Source organism: Dendrobates tinctorius, unplaced genomic scaffold (genome assembly GCF_039654945.1).
Source record: "Dendrobates tinctorius isolate UK_male_01 unplaced genomic scaffold, ASM3965494v1 ptg000019l, whole genome shotgun sequence".
NCBI classification, from domain to species: domain Eukaryota; kingdom Metazoa; phylum Chordata; class Amphibia; order Anura; family Dendrobatidae; genus Dendrobates; species Dendrobates tinctorius.
In genome coordinates this window covers 35,805,824-35,824,627 of record NW_027361687.1, presented here as the reverse complement: position 1 = coordinate 35,824,627, position 18,804 = coordinate 35,805,824, and the positions used below count along the sequence as shown (strand labels likewise).

At 43.1% G+C, this 18,804-nt stretch overlaps 1 protein-coding gene across 4 annotated transcripts in view; it reads left to right on the top strand.

Annotated features, from left to right (window-relative positions):
* LOC141082898 (NACHT, LRR and PYD domains-containing protein 3-like) overlaps positions 1–18,804 on the top strand; it is a 218,982-nt gene that overhangs the window by 126,798 nt on the left and 73,380 nt on the right. For all 4 annotated transcript variants that reach the window (XM_073566931.1, XM_073566932.1, XM_073566933.1 and 1 more), the window contains 2 exons: positions 13,166–13,329; positions 13,592–13,763. In XM_073566931.1, the coding sequence (XP_073423032.1) occupies positions 13,166–13,329; positions 13,592–13,763 (336 nt within the window). The remainder of the gene's footprint in view (positions 1–13,165; positions 13,330–13,591; positions 13,764–18,804) is intronic.

Here is an 18,804-nt window from a genome sequence, read left to right as displayed (position 1 = left end):
ACATAGATATGTCCAATTATCACCCCAAATTGGGCATTGGCCACCAATCAAAAATTACATTAACTTGACACGTAGACACCACCATTATCTTTTTATATTCACGGATATAGGTAATCGGAATTCAATATAATTGGAACTAAATGCTAGAAAGCATTTGCTCTGGGGTCTGCATGTGTGGATAGAGCTCAGTAGCTGAGCCCGTCTCGCACAGCGTGGATGATTGCTATGTTACACAGTCGGCAACTGTATCTAACAGCCATGGATGTAGCCGATTGCTGCTGTTAACCATTTAAATGCCACGGTCCATTTCATAAGTTGAGGATCCAAGAAAAGCACTTCTGAGCATCTGCGCTGCTTTAGTGATAAGAATTCTTCAGAAATCCATATAAATCTTTCAAGTTCTTTATTATATGTACTACAGAAACTACGCGTTTCGAGGTGACAAACCGCACCTCTTCTTCAGGTTACAGTACAGAGTTGTGATCGGTCTATAAAATGACAGCTTTATATTCTGTGTGGGCGTTACCCCCCATTGTGAGAAAAGGGCGTCAACCTGCACATGCTGCACATAAAGATATTTGAAAAAGACATGCAAAGTGACATATATATATAGAAAAACATATATTCCGGATAGTGATAGTATTGTGTATCCTATTCAGACAATCAATACAATAACATGGACTTTTATAATTAAATAAAAAGAAATATATGAAATATATAGAACACAAAAAAAAGGGAACAAGAGAGGATAAGAACCAGTTTCATTGTGGTGAGTTTGAGACAAATGTCTGGCGGTTTCACCACAGAGCTATCATGAGTGATGAGCTACCAGTGGTGAGGAGTAGTGGAGAGTAATTACTCATTTGATATAACTAGTGAAGATAGAAAGTGCAAAAAGTTTCCTTTCACCAATAGTAGTGATAAATGGGAGTGTATAAAAGGAGCTATATTTGGAGAAATTATGTATTTTAAACCGATGTATTTTTTTTTTTTTTTTTTTATGTTGCTGTTCACATGGCAGATCTATGAAAGAACTAGAAGCATATTGCCACAATTCCCAGTGTGCAAATATGCGAGTGAAAAATATAAAACCAAAGTGTTTAATTAAAAATGTGTTTTAAAATTATTTAAAAAATTATTTAAAAATAATTTTGTGGGGAAGTTTTTAAATCCCAAAAACCAACTGAATGAAAGGACTGATACAAATTAAAAACAAATGTATTTAAAAATGAGAATTAGCGGTGAACCCAACTGTAATATAATTATGTCCACCAGAGGGAGTAGTGCTGAGTGAACTAGAATGACCCAAGGGATCCCTGAGGTATATCCCGGCCAAGAGCGTAGTAGGGGAAAAAAAAAAAAAAAAACATTAAGAAATGTATCTCACGTAACATATATTATTTTCTCATAAAACTTCTTCTCGATTCACCAGATAAAATGTGAGGATAATTTAGTACACTTTAAAATTTTTTTACAAATAAATTAATATATTAAATATACAGAAAAATATGAAAAACATTCCTCAAGGTAAGACTTATATAAAAATATCACATATTTCATTTAAACCTTTTGGATTAATAGTATCGAGTCGATAAATCCAATAAATTTCTTTTCTACTAAGTTGTAGAAATCTATTCGGAGCATTTTCAGGTATATGGTCAATGGGAAAAAATGTTAGAGAAGAAAAATCATTTTTATGATGTAGGGCACAATGTCTAGATAGTCCATGTTTCATATAGCCAATCCTCACGTTGTGCCTGTGGGAGTTCATCCTTTTTCGAAAACACTGAGTAGTTCGTCCCACGTATTGTTTTCCACAAATACATTGTATTAAATATATAATAAAACTTGATTCACAAGTGAGATTGGCTTTAATAGTAAAAGTTTCAGCCGTTGATGTTGAATTAAAAAGGGTTGTTTTATGACCAATGCCCCTACAACACAAACATTTCTTTTTCCCACATTTATAAATTCCTGGTGGTACTGCAGTTTTCTTTTTAGTTGTCACAGAGATTTTTTGTCCTCTCAATCTACTCGGAGCCACAAGGTTTCTAATATTGGGTGGTCTCCTGAAGGTAACACCAGGGGTTTTCGGTAAAAAGGTTTTTAAGATGGGGTCATTTAAAAGAATGTGCCAATTATCCTTTAAAATTTCACGCATTTCCTTATGGTATTTATTAAAAGTGGTAATAAAATTAAGATTAAAACCGTCAGTATTAGTTTTAATCTTTTTAGCTAAAAGTGATTTTTGATCATAATTATTTTGCACATGACCCAGGGATTCCTTTATTAATTTCTTAGGATATTTTTTTTCCTCAAATCTTTCTTCTAGTATTTTAGCTTGGTTTAAAAAATCAATTTCAGTAGTACAATTTCTCCTAATTCGTTTAAACTGGTTCACAGGTATGTTTACCAGCCATTTGATATAATGGCCACTGTGGTAATGCAAGAAGCTATTCGCATCCACTTTCTTAAAGTATGTTCTTGTATTAATTTGAAGGTTTTCAATATAAATATTAAGATCTAGAAAGTTAATTTCCTTCTCATTGTGGCATGGAGAAAAGGACATCCCCCAATCATTATTATTCAGATCTATGACAAAATCCTCAATATTCCCTTTACTACTGTCCCATATTATGAAGATGTCATCAATAAAACGTTTAAAAAATGTTATACAATTGTAAAAGCGTGATTTATAAATAAAAATCTCTTCGAATCTCCCCATGAAGAGATTTGCGAAAGTTGGCGCCACTTTTGACCCCATTGCCATTCCCTTCTCTTGGTGATAGGTGTTTTTTAAAAAAGTAAAATAGTTGTTCTTAAGAATAAAAAATAATCCATCGTAAATAAACCTCTTTTGTGCCACTGAAAAACGCTCATCATTTCTAACATAATGATAAAAGCTTGTTAATCCCAATAAAGGGTGAGTACTCCAGAGTACTTTTATATTTTAATTGATTTATACCAGGTGAAGCCCTATGTCTGCACCCCCGCCCTTGTTTTCTCTTATACGGTCCATTTGTGATAGCCAGGTGAAAAGACAGAAGAACATGGGCACTAGGAGCAGGAAGGTGCCCATCAAAGGAAACTTAGTGTGGAGCTTCGATGAGTTGAGGGAACTGCAAAGTAATGTTCATTGCACCTCATGGACCCAAAGAAGAGAAGATCTTCTTTTTTAGGATCCAGTAACATAGTTAACTCTCTAGATCATACACCTTGTAGCTAAATTCATTGTCACTCTTATAGCCAAAAAGTTATCCTTTTTCAGAAGATTTGGAAAAAATTGTCCCCATGTTGTGATGAATCTCAACTAGATCCTTCACATTCAAATCTGTCCAAAGTTCTCTGCTTCTTAAAGATAGGCTAAAAAATCAATTTGAACCCATAAAAGGAACTATCACATTCCTTCCTCTAAGTAATCTTATAAAGTATATAGAGTGTGAGAAATACAGGGTCCTTCTATTCAAGGACCTCACGTAATATCAGATGACATCCACTCAAGCTAAATCTATCCTTCTTGAATAAAGTGGTGAGACTTCTACATGTCTTAAGAGATTATTGTCACGTCTTTCTGCAGCAATCAAGCAACAATCAAGGCCAAGAGAAACAAAGTATATGGTGACGTGAGCAAAATACATACAGTAATTTATGGATGTGCGGACCACTTGGAAGCAGTCCTTAATGCATAGGCTGACAGCCCTTGAAGCTAGCCAAAACGGGGTGACATCCTGGGGTGCACCTGATTCAGAAGAATGTAGTGAAGGTTAACACCGGAATGTGATGAAGAAGCAGAACTTTCCTTGTAGCCTTCTTATCCACGTCTTAAAGCTCAAAGACTTATTTTATGGAAAAGAGAGACATTAGCTCCCGATCAGCACTCAGCGGCTGCAGGAAGGTATTGGGCGGAAAGATTGAGAAGGAGGAACTAGAGCAGGGACAGAGGTTTGAGGATTAGGAGAAAACTGAAGGGTGATGCTGCTTTATTACAGGCTGAAATCATTAGGAAACATCCAGAGGCCACTATTTTCTGCTAATTACTAGTTAATACAACGCTGTGATGCACTAAGAGCACTGTGAACATTGATTCTGGCTAGAATGAGGAGTACAAAGTGGTGATTTTAATTTGTTTTATTTGGCTGTGATTGGTTAGTCTATATTGACCAACCAGTTGCTGGATTTAAGAAAGGTGGCACCAATGTCACATCATGCCCGGATCCTTGTATGACTGGTGCACCAAACACCAATATCCACCAATGTTACTGGCAGTTTTATTGGATTTGGCAACAAAAAAAATCTTTGATTGGAGAATCAGAATTGACAGGCCAATTCACTGTGATCACCAATGAGATTTGGCTAAAGTTTGTCCTAGGTAGTCATTTATTAAAATTACAGTGCGAAAAGATAATTATGATGTTGTCCGCCATCTCCAAGACAGGATTTGTTCTCCTGGAGAACATGTTGTGTGCCTTAGCACATACAAAATCTTGATGCTGTCTAATATAAGGACCTCCTGTTTTGACAGGCCGTGAATGAGCAAATATGGTGGGCAAATCCACTGATCCCTTGGATTCTGATGCCTGGTTACAACTTTATCCCCCTGTTACACTACTGGGTAATTAAGCATAGTTGGTGTAATTAAGGACAGGATAGGCCCTTCCAGAGGGAGAGATGCTTCTAGAAACTGCTTTCAAGTACTGTAGACATCTCCCTCTATCAAAGTGGACCTGTTATCCTATTAAGTGGCCCTCTGTAAGGGCAGGATATTATTTAGACTGTTCTGCTCCAATATTGGTCAACACAACACAAAAAATATACCATTGTGCCATCTACACTTTTAACGATAGCTTGTTCTGCTGAATTTCTCCAAGTTTCACATTGCATATGTTTGTTTCGGTCTGCCAGGTGGGCATGTGTTCTCCACCTTTAGAGTAGGCCTACCACCCAAGAACAAAAATATCACTTGGATTAAATTACATAGGCCTCATTCTTTTAACCGGACATCCTCCTGTAACGAGGAAGACCCGACCGCGGGTACCTGTACCGAGGCTGTGTCCCATGTTGTCCGGAGGAAGGCATAAGTGCCCAGACAGATATCCTGACCCAGAAGCTGGGGGCACAGTTAAAAGGAAAAGCACATGCAGAGAAGGGCAGTTTCCAACCAGCGGTGACAGAGCAGAGGTGTGAAAAGCGGCTAACTAGACATGAGTACTCCACTGAGCCAGCAATAGAGTAAAGGCTGTGAGCTCTGTCCAGCTCAGCGCCACACATAGGCATAGAACCCAGGGCCGGGTACAGGACTGGTCGTCGCAGCCCTCCTTGCCGGACAGCATACCGCCTCCCTCCCTGGATCATAGGCTGCACGCAGCTGCACTGACTTTGGCTGCACAAGTTTATGGACTAGGGGCTCAGTGGGTAAAACCGGAGACCGCCCGCTGCCGCCAGAAGAAATTCACTGCTGTGGGACTGGACTGAGCGAATCAAGGGAATGCTGAGAATGCACCCTATTACACCCGCTATGCAGGCAGAGATTGCTGTGATGATGTCACGGGGCAGTAAGTGGAAAACAGGTGACGTGGAAGAAGGGCCCCTGAACTGCCCCTAAGGCTAAGGGGGGTGCCCTGACTCTCCTTAACTTGGGGGTACACTTGATGGTTGCAAGGCCCAAGTCCCCGACCTGTCCCTATCTCCTGTTTAGCCCTGAGCTAAACACCCAACCCCCTCCCCAGGAAGTGAGACAGGGAAAAAAGTGAACTGCACCAATAACACAAAAGGAAAAGATAAAACAGACACCACAGGGTTAAAGCAACTAAAAACCAAAAATTAGCTTTATCTGCTGCCAATGCTCCAAGCAGCAGAGTAAGGCACCCGATCAGCATCCAGCAGCATCACCACTGCTCCAGATAAGCTGAACCCCCTCTGCACCAGGTAGGTCCAGTCTTCACCAAGGTTGGTTAGCAAATGACCAGTATTACCAACAGTGAATTGCAGCACCAGGTGACCTTATAAAGGGAAGTGGGAGTAGTCATCACCACCTGCTGACTAACTAAACATGTAACACCAGCGGCTACCGGGGGGGAACCCAGCAGCCGACCAACTACAGTTGTAGTAACACCAGCGTCCACCGGGGGCAAAACTGACATTAACCCCAGATGGCCTGAAAGAGAAAAAGTTTATAAAATAGAATCCAGAATCTGACAGATCGAAAAATGAATCGTGACAGATGACCCTGGATGGGGAAGCTAGGTGTTCTGTGATGTTTCGGCCCCCGCATGAGCGGAACACTTTAAGCAAGGTGTTGCAAATCTTGGAGGAGATGCATGGGGACTGAATATTGGGGAATTGCGCATGCACTTTTTCAGCCGCGTACAGAGTGAGCAAGAGCAGGGGACTGCAGCCTCGGCAGGGAAGGTCCGGGGCAGGGAGGTACCAGCTTCCCCCGAAGCTGAGCCGGGATGGGTCAGAGAGATCTGGAAGGAGATTATCAAGGACCCTGCTGCAGCCTTAGTCTGTGCACGTGTTACAGAAGGACAGAGAGTGTGTGAGGAGCGCTGCAGTGAGCTTACCTGTCAGAGCGCAGGACCTGAGACACATGACCACCAGGGGAGTGGCCAGAGGCGGAGCCAGATGCCAAGTAGCGGCGGTGACTGTCGAAGCCTCCATAGTCTGGGGGCTGTGCTATCCCAAATGCAAGAGGGGAAAGAACAAGTGATTGCCTACGCTAGCCGATCCCATCATAACTCGGAATGGAATCCCGACAACTACAGTTCTTTCAAGCTGGAGCTGCTGGCGCTAGTATGAGCGATGACCGAAAAGTTTGCTGTATACCTGTTGGGGTCCGAAGTCTTGGTGCGGACTGATAACAATCTCTTGGCCCATCTGGAAAATGCCAAACTGGGAGCCTTGGAACAAAGATGGGTGGCCCATGTGGCAAAATATTGGTACAAGATTGTGTATCGGAAAGGAGCTGAAAATACGCATACTGATGCCCTGTCCAGAGTGACTCATGAGCGCCTGTGTCGCGGTCAGGATGAAGAGTTGGAGGCAGAAGAGATTCCTGGCTTCCGGGACTTCACCAGGTCTATGGCGGCGATGCAGGGACAGATCGGCGAGGCGTCTGGAGAACAGGTGCTGGGACAACCTCAAGATGACTGGGTGCAGCTGCAGCAGGAAGATCAGGAACTTGCCCAACTGAGACAGTAGGTAACCTTGAAGCAGCTCCCCAGCCGTAATGAAATAGGTGCCCTGTCCCCAGGGGCTCTGCAGATTCTCAGACAATGGGAAAGGCTCCAATTGAAAGATGGCTTGTTGTATCGAAAAGTACAGTTGATGTGCGAGCTGGGGACCACATGGCAAGTGGTACTCCCCGAGAAGTTGATCGGCGTAGTGGCTTTGGAGGCCCATGAGAGGGGCTCATTTTGGTCCGGAAAAGACATTCCAGTGGCTGCCAGCGATGCTGGAGCTGTGAATTGGCTAAACCTCCGGAGCACAGAACCTCCACCCAGACCATCGTGATCTCTGCCTCCTTAGAATTGTTGATGATCAACTATTTGACTGTGGATCCCACTAATCTTGGCTATAAACATTGTCTAGTGATGACCGACCACTTTACCAAGTGTGCTGTGGTCTCTCCCACTCGAGATCAGACTGCCAATTCAGCTGCACAGGCTATCTGTCGAGACTTCATCTGGGTGTATGGTTGCCCGAAGCGAATTCATTCTGACCAAGGTGCTTGTTTCCAAGGCCGAGTGATGGAAGTGTTACACAGTCTATACCAAATTGAGAAGTCAAGAATGACGCCCTATCATCCTCAAGGGAATGGAGCCTGTGAACGCTTTAACCGGACACTGATTCAGATGCTGAGAACTTGGACAAAGATCAGAAAGTCCGTTGGCCTGAGTATGTGGCTGAATTGGTCTGGGTGCACAACAACTGAGTGAACCGTACAACAGGATACACCCTGTATACCCTGCTATTTGGGCGGAAAGGACAAGAAATCACGGAGCTGAAGCTGGATCCAGAGGGGGTGTCTTCGTGGGTCCAAGAACATAGACACCGGCTGCTGACTTTTCACCGCTGATACAGACTAAGTTCCGAGAACTCGAGCACCATGAAGCATCACTCCTCCGAGGGACAGCTATTGAAGTAGGAGATCGAGTGCTGGTTCGGGACAAGAGGCCACGGGGCAAGCTGGAATACCGATGGAAGAAGACTCTGTATCGGATTAAACTTCGATTCAACAATGCTGGCCCATTGTATGAAGCTCAACCTGAAGGAGAAGAGGTGCCTAACCGAATAGTCCACCGCAATATGTTGCATCCCTTCCTGTCGTGGGATCCTGAAGAGGAGAAGAGGAAGGAAGAGAGTCTGACCCCACCGAGGCACCTACTGTAGTATATACAAAGAATAGTTGCACTCTATCCTGCTAAGGCATGTCAATGTGGAATATATGTAATTAGAATTGCAATACAGCTTTAGAATTATGGAAAAAAATATGAGACTCTTAGCATAAAATTTTGCCAAATATTATCTGCCCACCAGCCAACGTCAAGGCGGCCTCAAATCTGATGGGTACCTACACTGTGTGAATACCTCTCTAAGGCTGATTTCTGAATTCCTGGGTGAATGTGGACACCTCTGTCAGCAATGCCTGCATTTATGGGTAAGTAGGGACCTGCTATAATTAAAATCACCACCTGGTGGAGGGCGGAGTGCTCGGTCAGTAAGCTAACATACAAGAGACAAAAAAATTTTATGCTAAGAGTCTCATATTTTTTTCCATAATTCTAAAGCTGTATTGCAATTCTAATTACATATATTCCACATTGACATGCCTTAGCAGGATAGAGTGCAACCATTCTTTGTATATTGTATATGGGGGTAGCTCCTCTTGGTATGCACCTATTCACATTAGTTTGGATGTGCCAGTCAGTTTTTTTTGTCTCTTGTATGTTAGCTTACTGACCGAGCACTCCGCCCTCCACCAGGTGGTTATTTTAATTATTGCAGGTCCCTACTTACCCATAAATGCAGGCATTGCTAATAGAGGTGTCCACATACACCCAGGAATTCAGACATCAGCCTTAGAGAGGTATTCACACAGTGTAGGTACCCATCAGATTTGAGGCCGCCTTGACGTTGGCTAGTGGGCAGATAATATTTGGCCAAATTTTATGCTAAGAGTCTCATATTTTTTTCCATAATTCTAAAGCTGTATTGCAATTCTAATTACATATATTCCACATTGACATGCCTTAGCAGGATAGAGTGCAACCATTCTTTGTGTATTGTATATGGGGGTAGCTCCTCTTGGTATGCACATATTGACATTAGTTTGGATGTGCCAGTCAGTTTTTTGTCTCTTGTATGTTAGCTTACTGACCGAGCACTCCGCCCTCCACCAGGTGGTGATTTTAATTATAGCAGGTCCCTACTTACCCATAAATGCAGGCATTGCTGATAGAGGTGTCCACATTCACCCAGGAATTCAGACATCAGCCTTAAAGAGGTATTCACATAGTGTTGGTACCCATCAGATTTGAGGCCGCCTTGACGTTGGTTGGTGGGCAGATAATATTTGGCCAAATTTTATGCTAAGAGTCTCATATTTTTTTCCATAATTCTAAAGCTGTATTGCAATTCTAATTACATATATTCCACATTGACATGCCTTAGCAGGATAGAGTGCAATCATTCTTTGTGTATTGTATATGGGGGTAGCTCCTCTTGGTATGCACATATTGACATTAGTTTGGATGTGCCAGTCAGTTTTTTTGTCTCTTGTATGTTAGCTTACTGACCGAGCACTCCGCCCTCCACCAGGTGGTGATTTTAATTATAGCAGGTCCCTACTTACCCATAAATGCAGGCATTGCTGATAGAGGTGTCCACATTCACCCAGGAATTCAGACATCAGCCTTAAAGAGGTATTCACACAGTGTAGGTACCCATCAGATTTGAGGCCGCCTTGACGTTGGCTAGTGGGCAGATAATATTTGGCCAAATTTTATGCTAAGAGTCTCATATTTTTTTCCATAATTCTAAAGCTGTATTGCAATTCTAATTACATATATTCCACATTGACATGCCTTAGCAGGATAGAGTGCAACCATTCTTTGTGTATTGTATATGGGGGTAGCTCCTCTTGGTATGCACATATTGACATTAGTTTGGATGTGCCAGTCAGTTTTTTTGTCTCACCTACTGTAGTACTCCGGCTCCTGACTATAACGAGGAAGAACCATTTGCATCATCCTCAGACCAGACTTGGAAATCTCACCGGCCACCAGTCGAGGGGAAATATGTCGTCCAGAAACTCCAGAAATGGCGAACTAGATGCACCCCCACCTTCCGCCATTCAACCCGACTCAACCACTCAACCTGACCTACGCCGCACTGAACGGACGACCGCTGGGAAACCCCCTACTCGTTATGAACAGGATCAGTTTATTTGGCAGCAGATTGTTCAAGAAATGAAAGACCGCCAACTTCTAGTACAGGAACTCTCACCCATGGAATGGCAACCTAAAGGAGAGGAGGAGTGCAAGTAGGAAGACCAGACTGCGGGTACCTGTACCAAACCGGGTCCGGAACTGTCGAGGCTGCGTCCCATGTTGTCCGGGGCAAGGCATAAGGGCCCGGACAGATCTCCTTACCCGGAAACTGGGGGCCCGGTTAAATGGAAAAGCGTGCAGCGACAGGCAGTTTCCCGCCAGCGATAACAGAGCAGAGGCGTATACCCCGCGGGGTGCGCAGCAGTGCTGTGACAAAACGCAGCCGACTCAACTTGAGTACTTCACCAGGACCAGCAATAGATAAATGGCTGTGAGCTTCGTCCAGCTCAGCGCCACACGCAGTCGTAGAACAAAGGGCCGGGTACAGGACTGGTCGTCGCAGCCCTCCTTGCCGGATAGCATACCACTACCCTCCCTGGATCATAGGCTGCACACAGCTACACTGACTTTGCTACACAAATTTATGGACTAGCGGCTCAGAGGGTAAAACCGGAGACCGCTTCCGCCAGAAGATGGACCGTTGTTTGTAGGACCTCATTGGTGAACATCGGGCCAGCCGTTGTGAACGCTACAGCCCTCAAAGCATCCTCTGTAGCCCGGGAAATCTTTGACATGATAAGTTGATGAAAGAACTGCTGTTATTTTTCTTGTTATTGTTCCTTAATCTTGCATTTTTACAAATTAACCGTTAATCTCCCTGTGAGGAGTATTTCACTGTTCAATTAAATTGTTGACCATTGCTCTGCCTCTCTTGCGTCACTGCATCCCGCAACCTGCTCCCACGCCAACTGAATATCAGAAATTAATACATATTAGATGGTTGTCATGGCTAGGTAGGTTGCCATGTTTTCACCCATACAGGGCTTGAGATCGCAGGAATACTTTTTTCCCTATGTTCTTGCCTTTATTCCCATCATTCTAATCTTCTCCCCCACCACATCCGCTTCCATTTCTCCTTTATCTCATCTTAGGGTATGTTTCCAGGGTCAGTAAAGGCTGCGGATTGGACGCTGCGCTCAGCAGCAGCCAGATGTTACAGCATAGTGGATGGGATTTTATGAAATCCCATCTCCACTATGCGTGCACGGCCGCCTCCGGTTTCCCTGCGGACACACATGAGGGGCATCTTTCTAGACTGCAGCATATCTATTTATCTTGCGGAGACGCTCAGTCTCCGCAAGATAATTATCACCGTCCTATGTATAGGATGCGGTAATTCTGCATGGTTAAATAAACACATGCGGAATCACCGTGCATCCAAAGCGCTGCCAATACTGACCGTGGACACATACCTCATTGTAGCTTGTGGACTCCACATACCCTGACTATAATGGAGGAGGAAGGTGCACAGGGTTCTGCTGTCAAGAAGGCAACGTCCATAACTGAGAACTGATGATGTTGCCCTCTGATTTGCTATAGATCATCCCTCATGTGCTGTTTATGTGATCAAATGCACAAGTTAAGGGTCACAGACTCCTACTCCTATTGTGGATGATAATCTTATATATAATATGAGCTTAGCGTTTTTTATATTTATTTCAATATTGTTTTCTTTGCTTTGAGTTGAAGTTAGGATCAGATGGGGGAAGTTAGAAGACTGCATTGACCTCGCATTATGGAGAAACTTCTGTGTCTTGTGTTCTTATGAAAGGCAGATACAATAACTGCTTAGGTGTCTCCATCTTTCTGTGTATTTTATACAAGTGTGTACTTATATTTATTTTACTTTTTAATCTATACAAATAGCTTCCTCACAGAGGAGGGACTCTAGTACCAACTGCTGGAAGCAACAATCATAAAAGTCAATAATGACTTTTGTGAGGCAGTGACCGGTGTCATATGCGAGGGTTATGCTATGTGTCCCCCAGGATGTGTAAATAAGCATATGGAGGCTGGGGAAGTGCATTGCAGTCAAAGGCATAGCTGTGATTGCAAGGCAGAATAGAAGTAAGTGTTGATTGTGGGCAAACTATTTGTCCAAGGCGGATTTAAGAAAACCGGCCATGGGATGTATTTTTGGAATGGTAGTGGGGTGGTCCATTTCCTTCCCTGGCCCCAGGTTTTCCATGTGGCCTACGGCCACTGGTTCTGTTGCAAAAACACTGCAGTAAAGGGGTTAGGTGTGTCAGTTTTCGTCTTGAAAGCAGGCAGAGCAGAAGGCTTTGCAGAGCTCAACCTGTGTGAGGCAACACACGGCCAAGTGGAGCCAAAAGGCCTGGCACCCTTAGCGTACACAGCGGTGCAGTCGCCCACGACAACCGCTCTTGGACTGTCTTTGTTTTCCTGGCTGCGATCCGGGAGATACCGCTGAGTTTGGACATTAAACACGTTTTGCTGTGAACTTTCCTGTGGTCACTGTCTGTTTGTCACACAGCACAAAACCCCGCTGCACTGCACCTTATACAAAGTTTGTATTAGCTATTTAGTACAGCGATTTTTTCCAAAACGCTTGTTACTTTGCTAGAATTTTACAATTGAGTCAAAATACTCAATCGAAAACATGAAAAAAGTGTCTCCTAATTATGTTTGTAAATTCTCAGTGGTTGTGGATTCATCATTAGTGGATCCTTCTACAATGATCCAGGACAGGAATATTCTACATAAAACACGGTGGTCTTCTGCAGCTTCATTCTTGTGTCTTCTTAATTTCCTAGATGATGAGACCCAGGAGTTTCACCAGCAGCTTTGTCAGTATGAACACCATGCACTGAGGATAATACATGAGTATTTCCAGGATGATCTTCTCCACATTGTGGAGAACTTGAGTCCTCGATTACTTCTGGGTGAATTGCATTCGCGAAATACCACTGATGTCCAGGTGAGACAAGAACTGCCGATGCTGTAGACATGTATCCTATGGGTTATCAGAACAGTTTCGTACATGTCACCATGCTACTGTTAATAGATCCTGGGAAATACAGTAATTTAATTGCTACTCCTGGATTCGGGAAGGATTTTCTGTTCCACTATTTCATATATTTTATATTTCTCTGTGCAATAAAAGGAAGACTTAAATAACTTTGCTGACCTTTTCCTATTTTTGTATAATGACCTTTATTTGTGACTTTTCCCTTTTCTAGAAATACCAGGGTCTAGAAAATGATAGAAAGACCTTGGCCCAGAAATTACTACCAGATATTTTCTCCCATGGAAGAGAAGCTGTGATTGGATTGTGGGTCAGTCTTTATGCCTTACGGAGGAGTCATGGATTCCCCGGGCTGCATGCCATACTGGATGAGCTCCGTCATAAAGGTAACATTTATATGATGGGTCAGTTATGAAAATGGAGGGTTTTATATCTCACATTGACCACATTAATAATGATCTCCAATAGATAGTCATTTACAGAGGTGTATGTACATAGAGGATTACTTCTATCATCAGAAGAAAAGATTCACATAGTAGATCTTACATTCTTCTCCTTGGAAGCCATCAGTTAAATACCTGCACCCTTAGCTTTTTTTAATTACCGTACATACTCATTTATAAGCCGACCCCCCCCCATAAATTTGCCACAAAAAAACTGGGAAAACTTATTGACTCGCGTATAAGCCTAGGGTGGAAAATGCAGCAGCTACTGGTAAATTTCAAAAATAAAAATAGATACCAATAAAAGTAAAATTAATTGAGACCTCAGTAGGTTAAATGTTTTTGAATATCCATATTGAATCAGGAGCCCCATATAGTGCTTCATACAGTCCAAGATTGCCCCATAAGATGCTCCATACAAAATACACCCCATATAATGCTGCACAAAGGTTAATAATGCCCCATATGCTGCCCCATAAAGGTTATGGCCCCATAAGATATTCCATAGATTATGCTCCCATAAAATGCTCCATAGATTATGGCCTACAGTATATGCTGCCCCATAAGATGCTCCATAGATTATGCCCCCATAAAATGCTCCATAGTTTATGCCCCTAAATGCTGCTCCATAATTATGCCCCCATATATTGCTGCTCCATAATTATGCCCCCATATGCTGCTCCATAGTTTATGCCCCCATATACTGCTCCATAATTATGCCCCCATATGCTGCTCCATAGTTTATGCTGCTCCATAGTTATGCCCCCATATATTGCTGCTCCATAGTTATGCCCCCATATATTGCTGCTCCATAATTATGCCCCCATATATTGCTGCTGTTGCCATTGCACATAAAATAAAAAATAAAAAATGACATACTCGCCTCTCATCGCTGGGGGCCCGGTGCCAGTGTCCTGAGCAGGCGGTGACAGGGTCTGATGTCACCGCTGGCTCAGGACCCCGGGACAGGCGATATTTACCTATTCCCGCTCCATGGCTGCGTGTTGCTCTGTCCTCTCCTCCACGTCCTGTCAGTGACGTTGAGGCAGAGAGTGCGGCGCGCACTAACTACGTCACCGCGCCCTCTGACATGAACATCACAGACAGAGGACGCGGAGAGGACAGAGCAGCGCGCAGCGATGGACTCGGGACAGGTGAATATAGCTTATACTTACCCCCTCCTGGTGCAGTCTCTGCAGCCCTGCTTCTCCCGGTCTCAGGCTCCTTCCTTCAGCGGTCATGTGGTACCGCTCATTAAAGTCATAAATATGCGCATATTCATGACTTTAATGAGCATGTGACCACTGAAGGAAGGAGCCTGAGACTGGGAGAAGCAGAGGGGCTGCAGAGACCGCGCCAGAGGGGTAAGTATGACCTGACACCCGAGCCCCCCTCCCCCGCCGACCCCCTGGTATATGACTCGCGTATAAACCAAGAGGGGGACTTTCAGCCCCAAAAAATGGGCTGAAAATCTCGGCTTATACACGATTATATACGGTACGTTATGTTACACAATGTATTCTGGTATCAATTAAATGCAATGCTGTAGCACCCACAAAAATATGTATTAACATGGGAACCTATGGGTTAAAGATGGCCAACTGATGGCTCTTGTAAAACAGATGTCCTGTGTACTTTTCTATTTAATATTTTGCATCTTACAGTGGGGGAAATAAGTATTTGATCCCTTGCTGATTTTGTAAGTTTGCCCACTGACAATGACATGTACAGTCTAAAATTTTAAGGTAGGTTAATTTTATCACTGATAGAATATCAAAAAATAAAATCCAGAAAATCACATTGTTTAAAATATATATAAATGTATTTGCATTTTGCTGTGAGAATTAAGTATTTGATCCCTCTGGCAAACAAGACTTAATACTTGGTGGCAAAGACCTTGTTGCAAGCACAGCAGTCAGGCAGTTTTCGTAGTTGATGATGAAGTTTGCGCACATGTCAGGAGGAATTTTGGCCCACTCCTCTTTGCAGATCGTCTCTAAATCATTAAGATTTTGAAGCTGACACTTGGCAACTCAGAGCTTAATCTTCTTCCATAAGTTTTCTGACTAGGCCACTCCATGACGTTAATGTGCTTCTTTTTGAGTCACTCCTTTGTTGCCTTGGCTGTATGTTTTGGGTCATTGTCTTGCTGGAAGACCCAGCCACGACCCATTTTTAATGTCCTGGCGGAGGGAAGAAGGTTGTCACTCAGGATTTTATGTTATATGACTCCATCCATTCTCCCATTGATGCGGTGAAGTTGTCCTTATCAGAAAAACACCCCCAAAACATAAGGTTTCCAATTCCATGCTTGACAGTGGGGTAGGTGTTCTTTGGGTCATAGGTAGCATTTCTCTTCCTCCAAACACGGCGAGTTCAGTTAATTCCAAAGAGCTCAATTTTTGTCTCATCTGACCACAGCACCTTCTCCCAGTCAGTCACAGAATCATCCAGGTGTTCATTGCCAGAGTTCAGATGGGCCTGCACATGTGCTTTGTTGAGCAGGGGGACCTTGCAGGCACTGCAGGATTTTAAATCTTCACAGCGTAATGTGTTACCAATGGTTTTGTTGGCGACTGTGGTCCGAGCTGCCTTGAGATAATTAGCAAGTTCCCCCTGTGTAGTTTTAGGCTGATCTCTCACCTTCCTCATAATCAATGATACCCCACTAGGTTAGATTTTGCATGGTGCCCGAGATCGATGTCGATTGACAGTAATTTTATATTTCTTCCATTTTCTTACTATTGCACCAACAGTTGTCTCCTTCTCACCCAACGCCTTACGTATGGTTTTGTAGTTTATTCCAGCTTTATGCAGGTCTATGATCTTGTCCCTAATTTTAAAAAAAATGACCGTCACATACAAACATAAACTAGGTCTGAACAGGTGCTTACCTAGAGTCACCAACTCATATACAATCAAACAAATAAAGCAGCACTCTGTAGTGCCATAGCATGCAAATATGAAATATGAAAATTGAATTGCATTACTGCAGTAGAAATTTGAAAAATTTATGCGCTAAGCATTCTCAATTTTTGGATGTGACGGTCAGTTTTTTGAAATTTGTATTCATTAGCCTTCTGACTGAGCACTCCTCCCCATAGCCTCAGGCATTTTTAATCACAGCACGACCCTACCCCTCGACAGATATAGATTTCAGTCCATAAAGATGAAGACTTTAGTCTAAGAGAGGATTGGCATTTGGTTAGGTCCTAGAAACGAGAATCACCTTCACATGGCTTCAAAGGTACACATGAATTGGCCAATTTATGCACTAAGCATTCTCAATTTTTCATATTTCTAGTGCAGTAATGCAACTCACTTTTCATAGTTCATATTTGCATGCTATGGCACTACAGAGTGCTGCTTTATTTGTTTGATTGAATTTGATCTTGTCCCTGACATCCTCATAAAGCTCTTTGGTCTTGCCCATGTTGTAGAGGTTAGAGTCTGACTGATTAATTGAGTCTGTGGAAAGGAGCCTTTTTGTAAAGGTGGTTATATAAGACAGCTGTCTTTAATGCAGGTAACGAGTTAATTAGGAGCATCTAACTGGTGTCACGGAGTGACTGGACCAGTATGACACGACCCAACGATTGGTCGGTAACCAAAAAATACAGCAACTCAACGCCGATGGAAATGGGGAGAGGAAGGTCCTGACAATAGAGAACCAGGGACCTTCCCCTCCTGAGCTCCAACCTGAGCCTGTCCCTGCTCATACCTATCACCCTATGCAGGTCCTTACCCCTGCCGACATCAGAATACCTCGTCCCTAAACTGTCACTTCAAACTGCCCTTGCTAGTGCACTGGTCGGCTTAGGACGCTAGCCTAGCCGCTACTGCTTAGAAACACAAGGGGAGGGGAACAGACACAGAAAGGACGGGGTAACAAAAATACAACACTTAGCTTTCTCTGCTACAATGCACCGCACATCAGAGTAAGGCACCAGAAAGCTCCTGTGTCCAGCTTGGTTGGTCTCCAGAAGGACCTGTATCACCAATAGTCAGCTGATGCATCAGGTGACCTTTTGAAGGAAGATGGGAGTGGTCACCACAGACATTAGCAATCCCAGCAGCAATGTAATTACACCAGCAGGCCACTGGGGGAGGGGAAACTGACTTTAACCCCTGATGGCCTGAAAGGAAAAAAGTTTTAATATGAAAAGCCAACTCTGCCGAAGATTCAAAAATGGATCGTGACAACTGGTCTGTAGGAGCCAGAGCTCTTAATGGTTGGTAGGGGATCAAATACTTATCTCTCACTGCAAAGTGCAAATAAATTTGTATAAATTATATAATGTGATTTTCTGGATTTTATTTTTGATATTCTATCTCTCAATGTTAAAATTAACCTCCCCTTAAAATTATAGACTGTTCATGTCTTTGTCAGTGGGCAAACTTACAAAATCAGCAAAGGGATCAAATACTTATTTCCCCCACTGTATACAGCTCAGGATATGTCAGGGTTTAGGGACAAATTAAGAAAGTGGACATTGGTACTTGATCAATTTTCTGACCAATGCATCAGGTTTTACTGGTTGAAAGAAGTCTCATATTTGCCATAGATCATAAACACAACCCCTGGTTTCCACCACCTCTTCCACAGCTGTTGCTGCATTTGCCTCACTTGTACATCCAGATTTATTTTGAGCCATCTAAGTTTTTATGTAAGATGAAACCTAAAACTGAGGTTGCTTGGCCGCTGCAGCTTAGAGAGATCAGATGAAGTAGAAATCAGGTTCACATTATGTCTGTTATGCTTGTGTGGTAACTCATTCGGGAATTTAGGCAACAAACTAAAAAGCTACAACTGACCCTGCTGGATTCTGTACAGACTAGAGATACTGACCCACAGTCCCTAATGTTTCCTGCTTGAGATAAGATAGTCCTAACCACAGACTTAGAAGATGGCGGCTCAGACCTAAACTGCCCAAAAAGGCTTTAGAGCAGTTCCTATTTCTCCTAAAGACCCGGAGGGCACAGC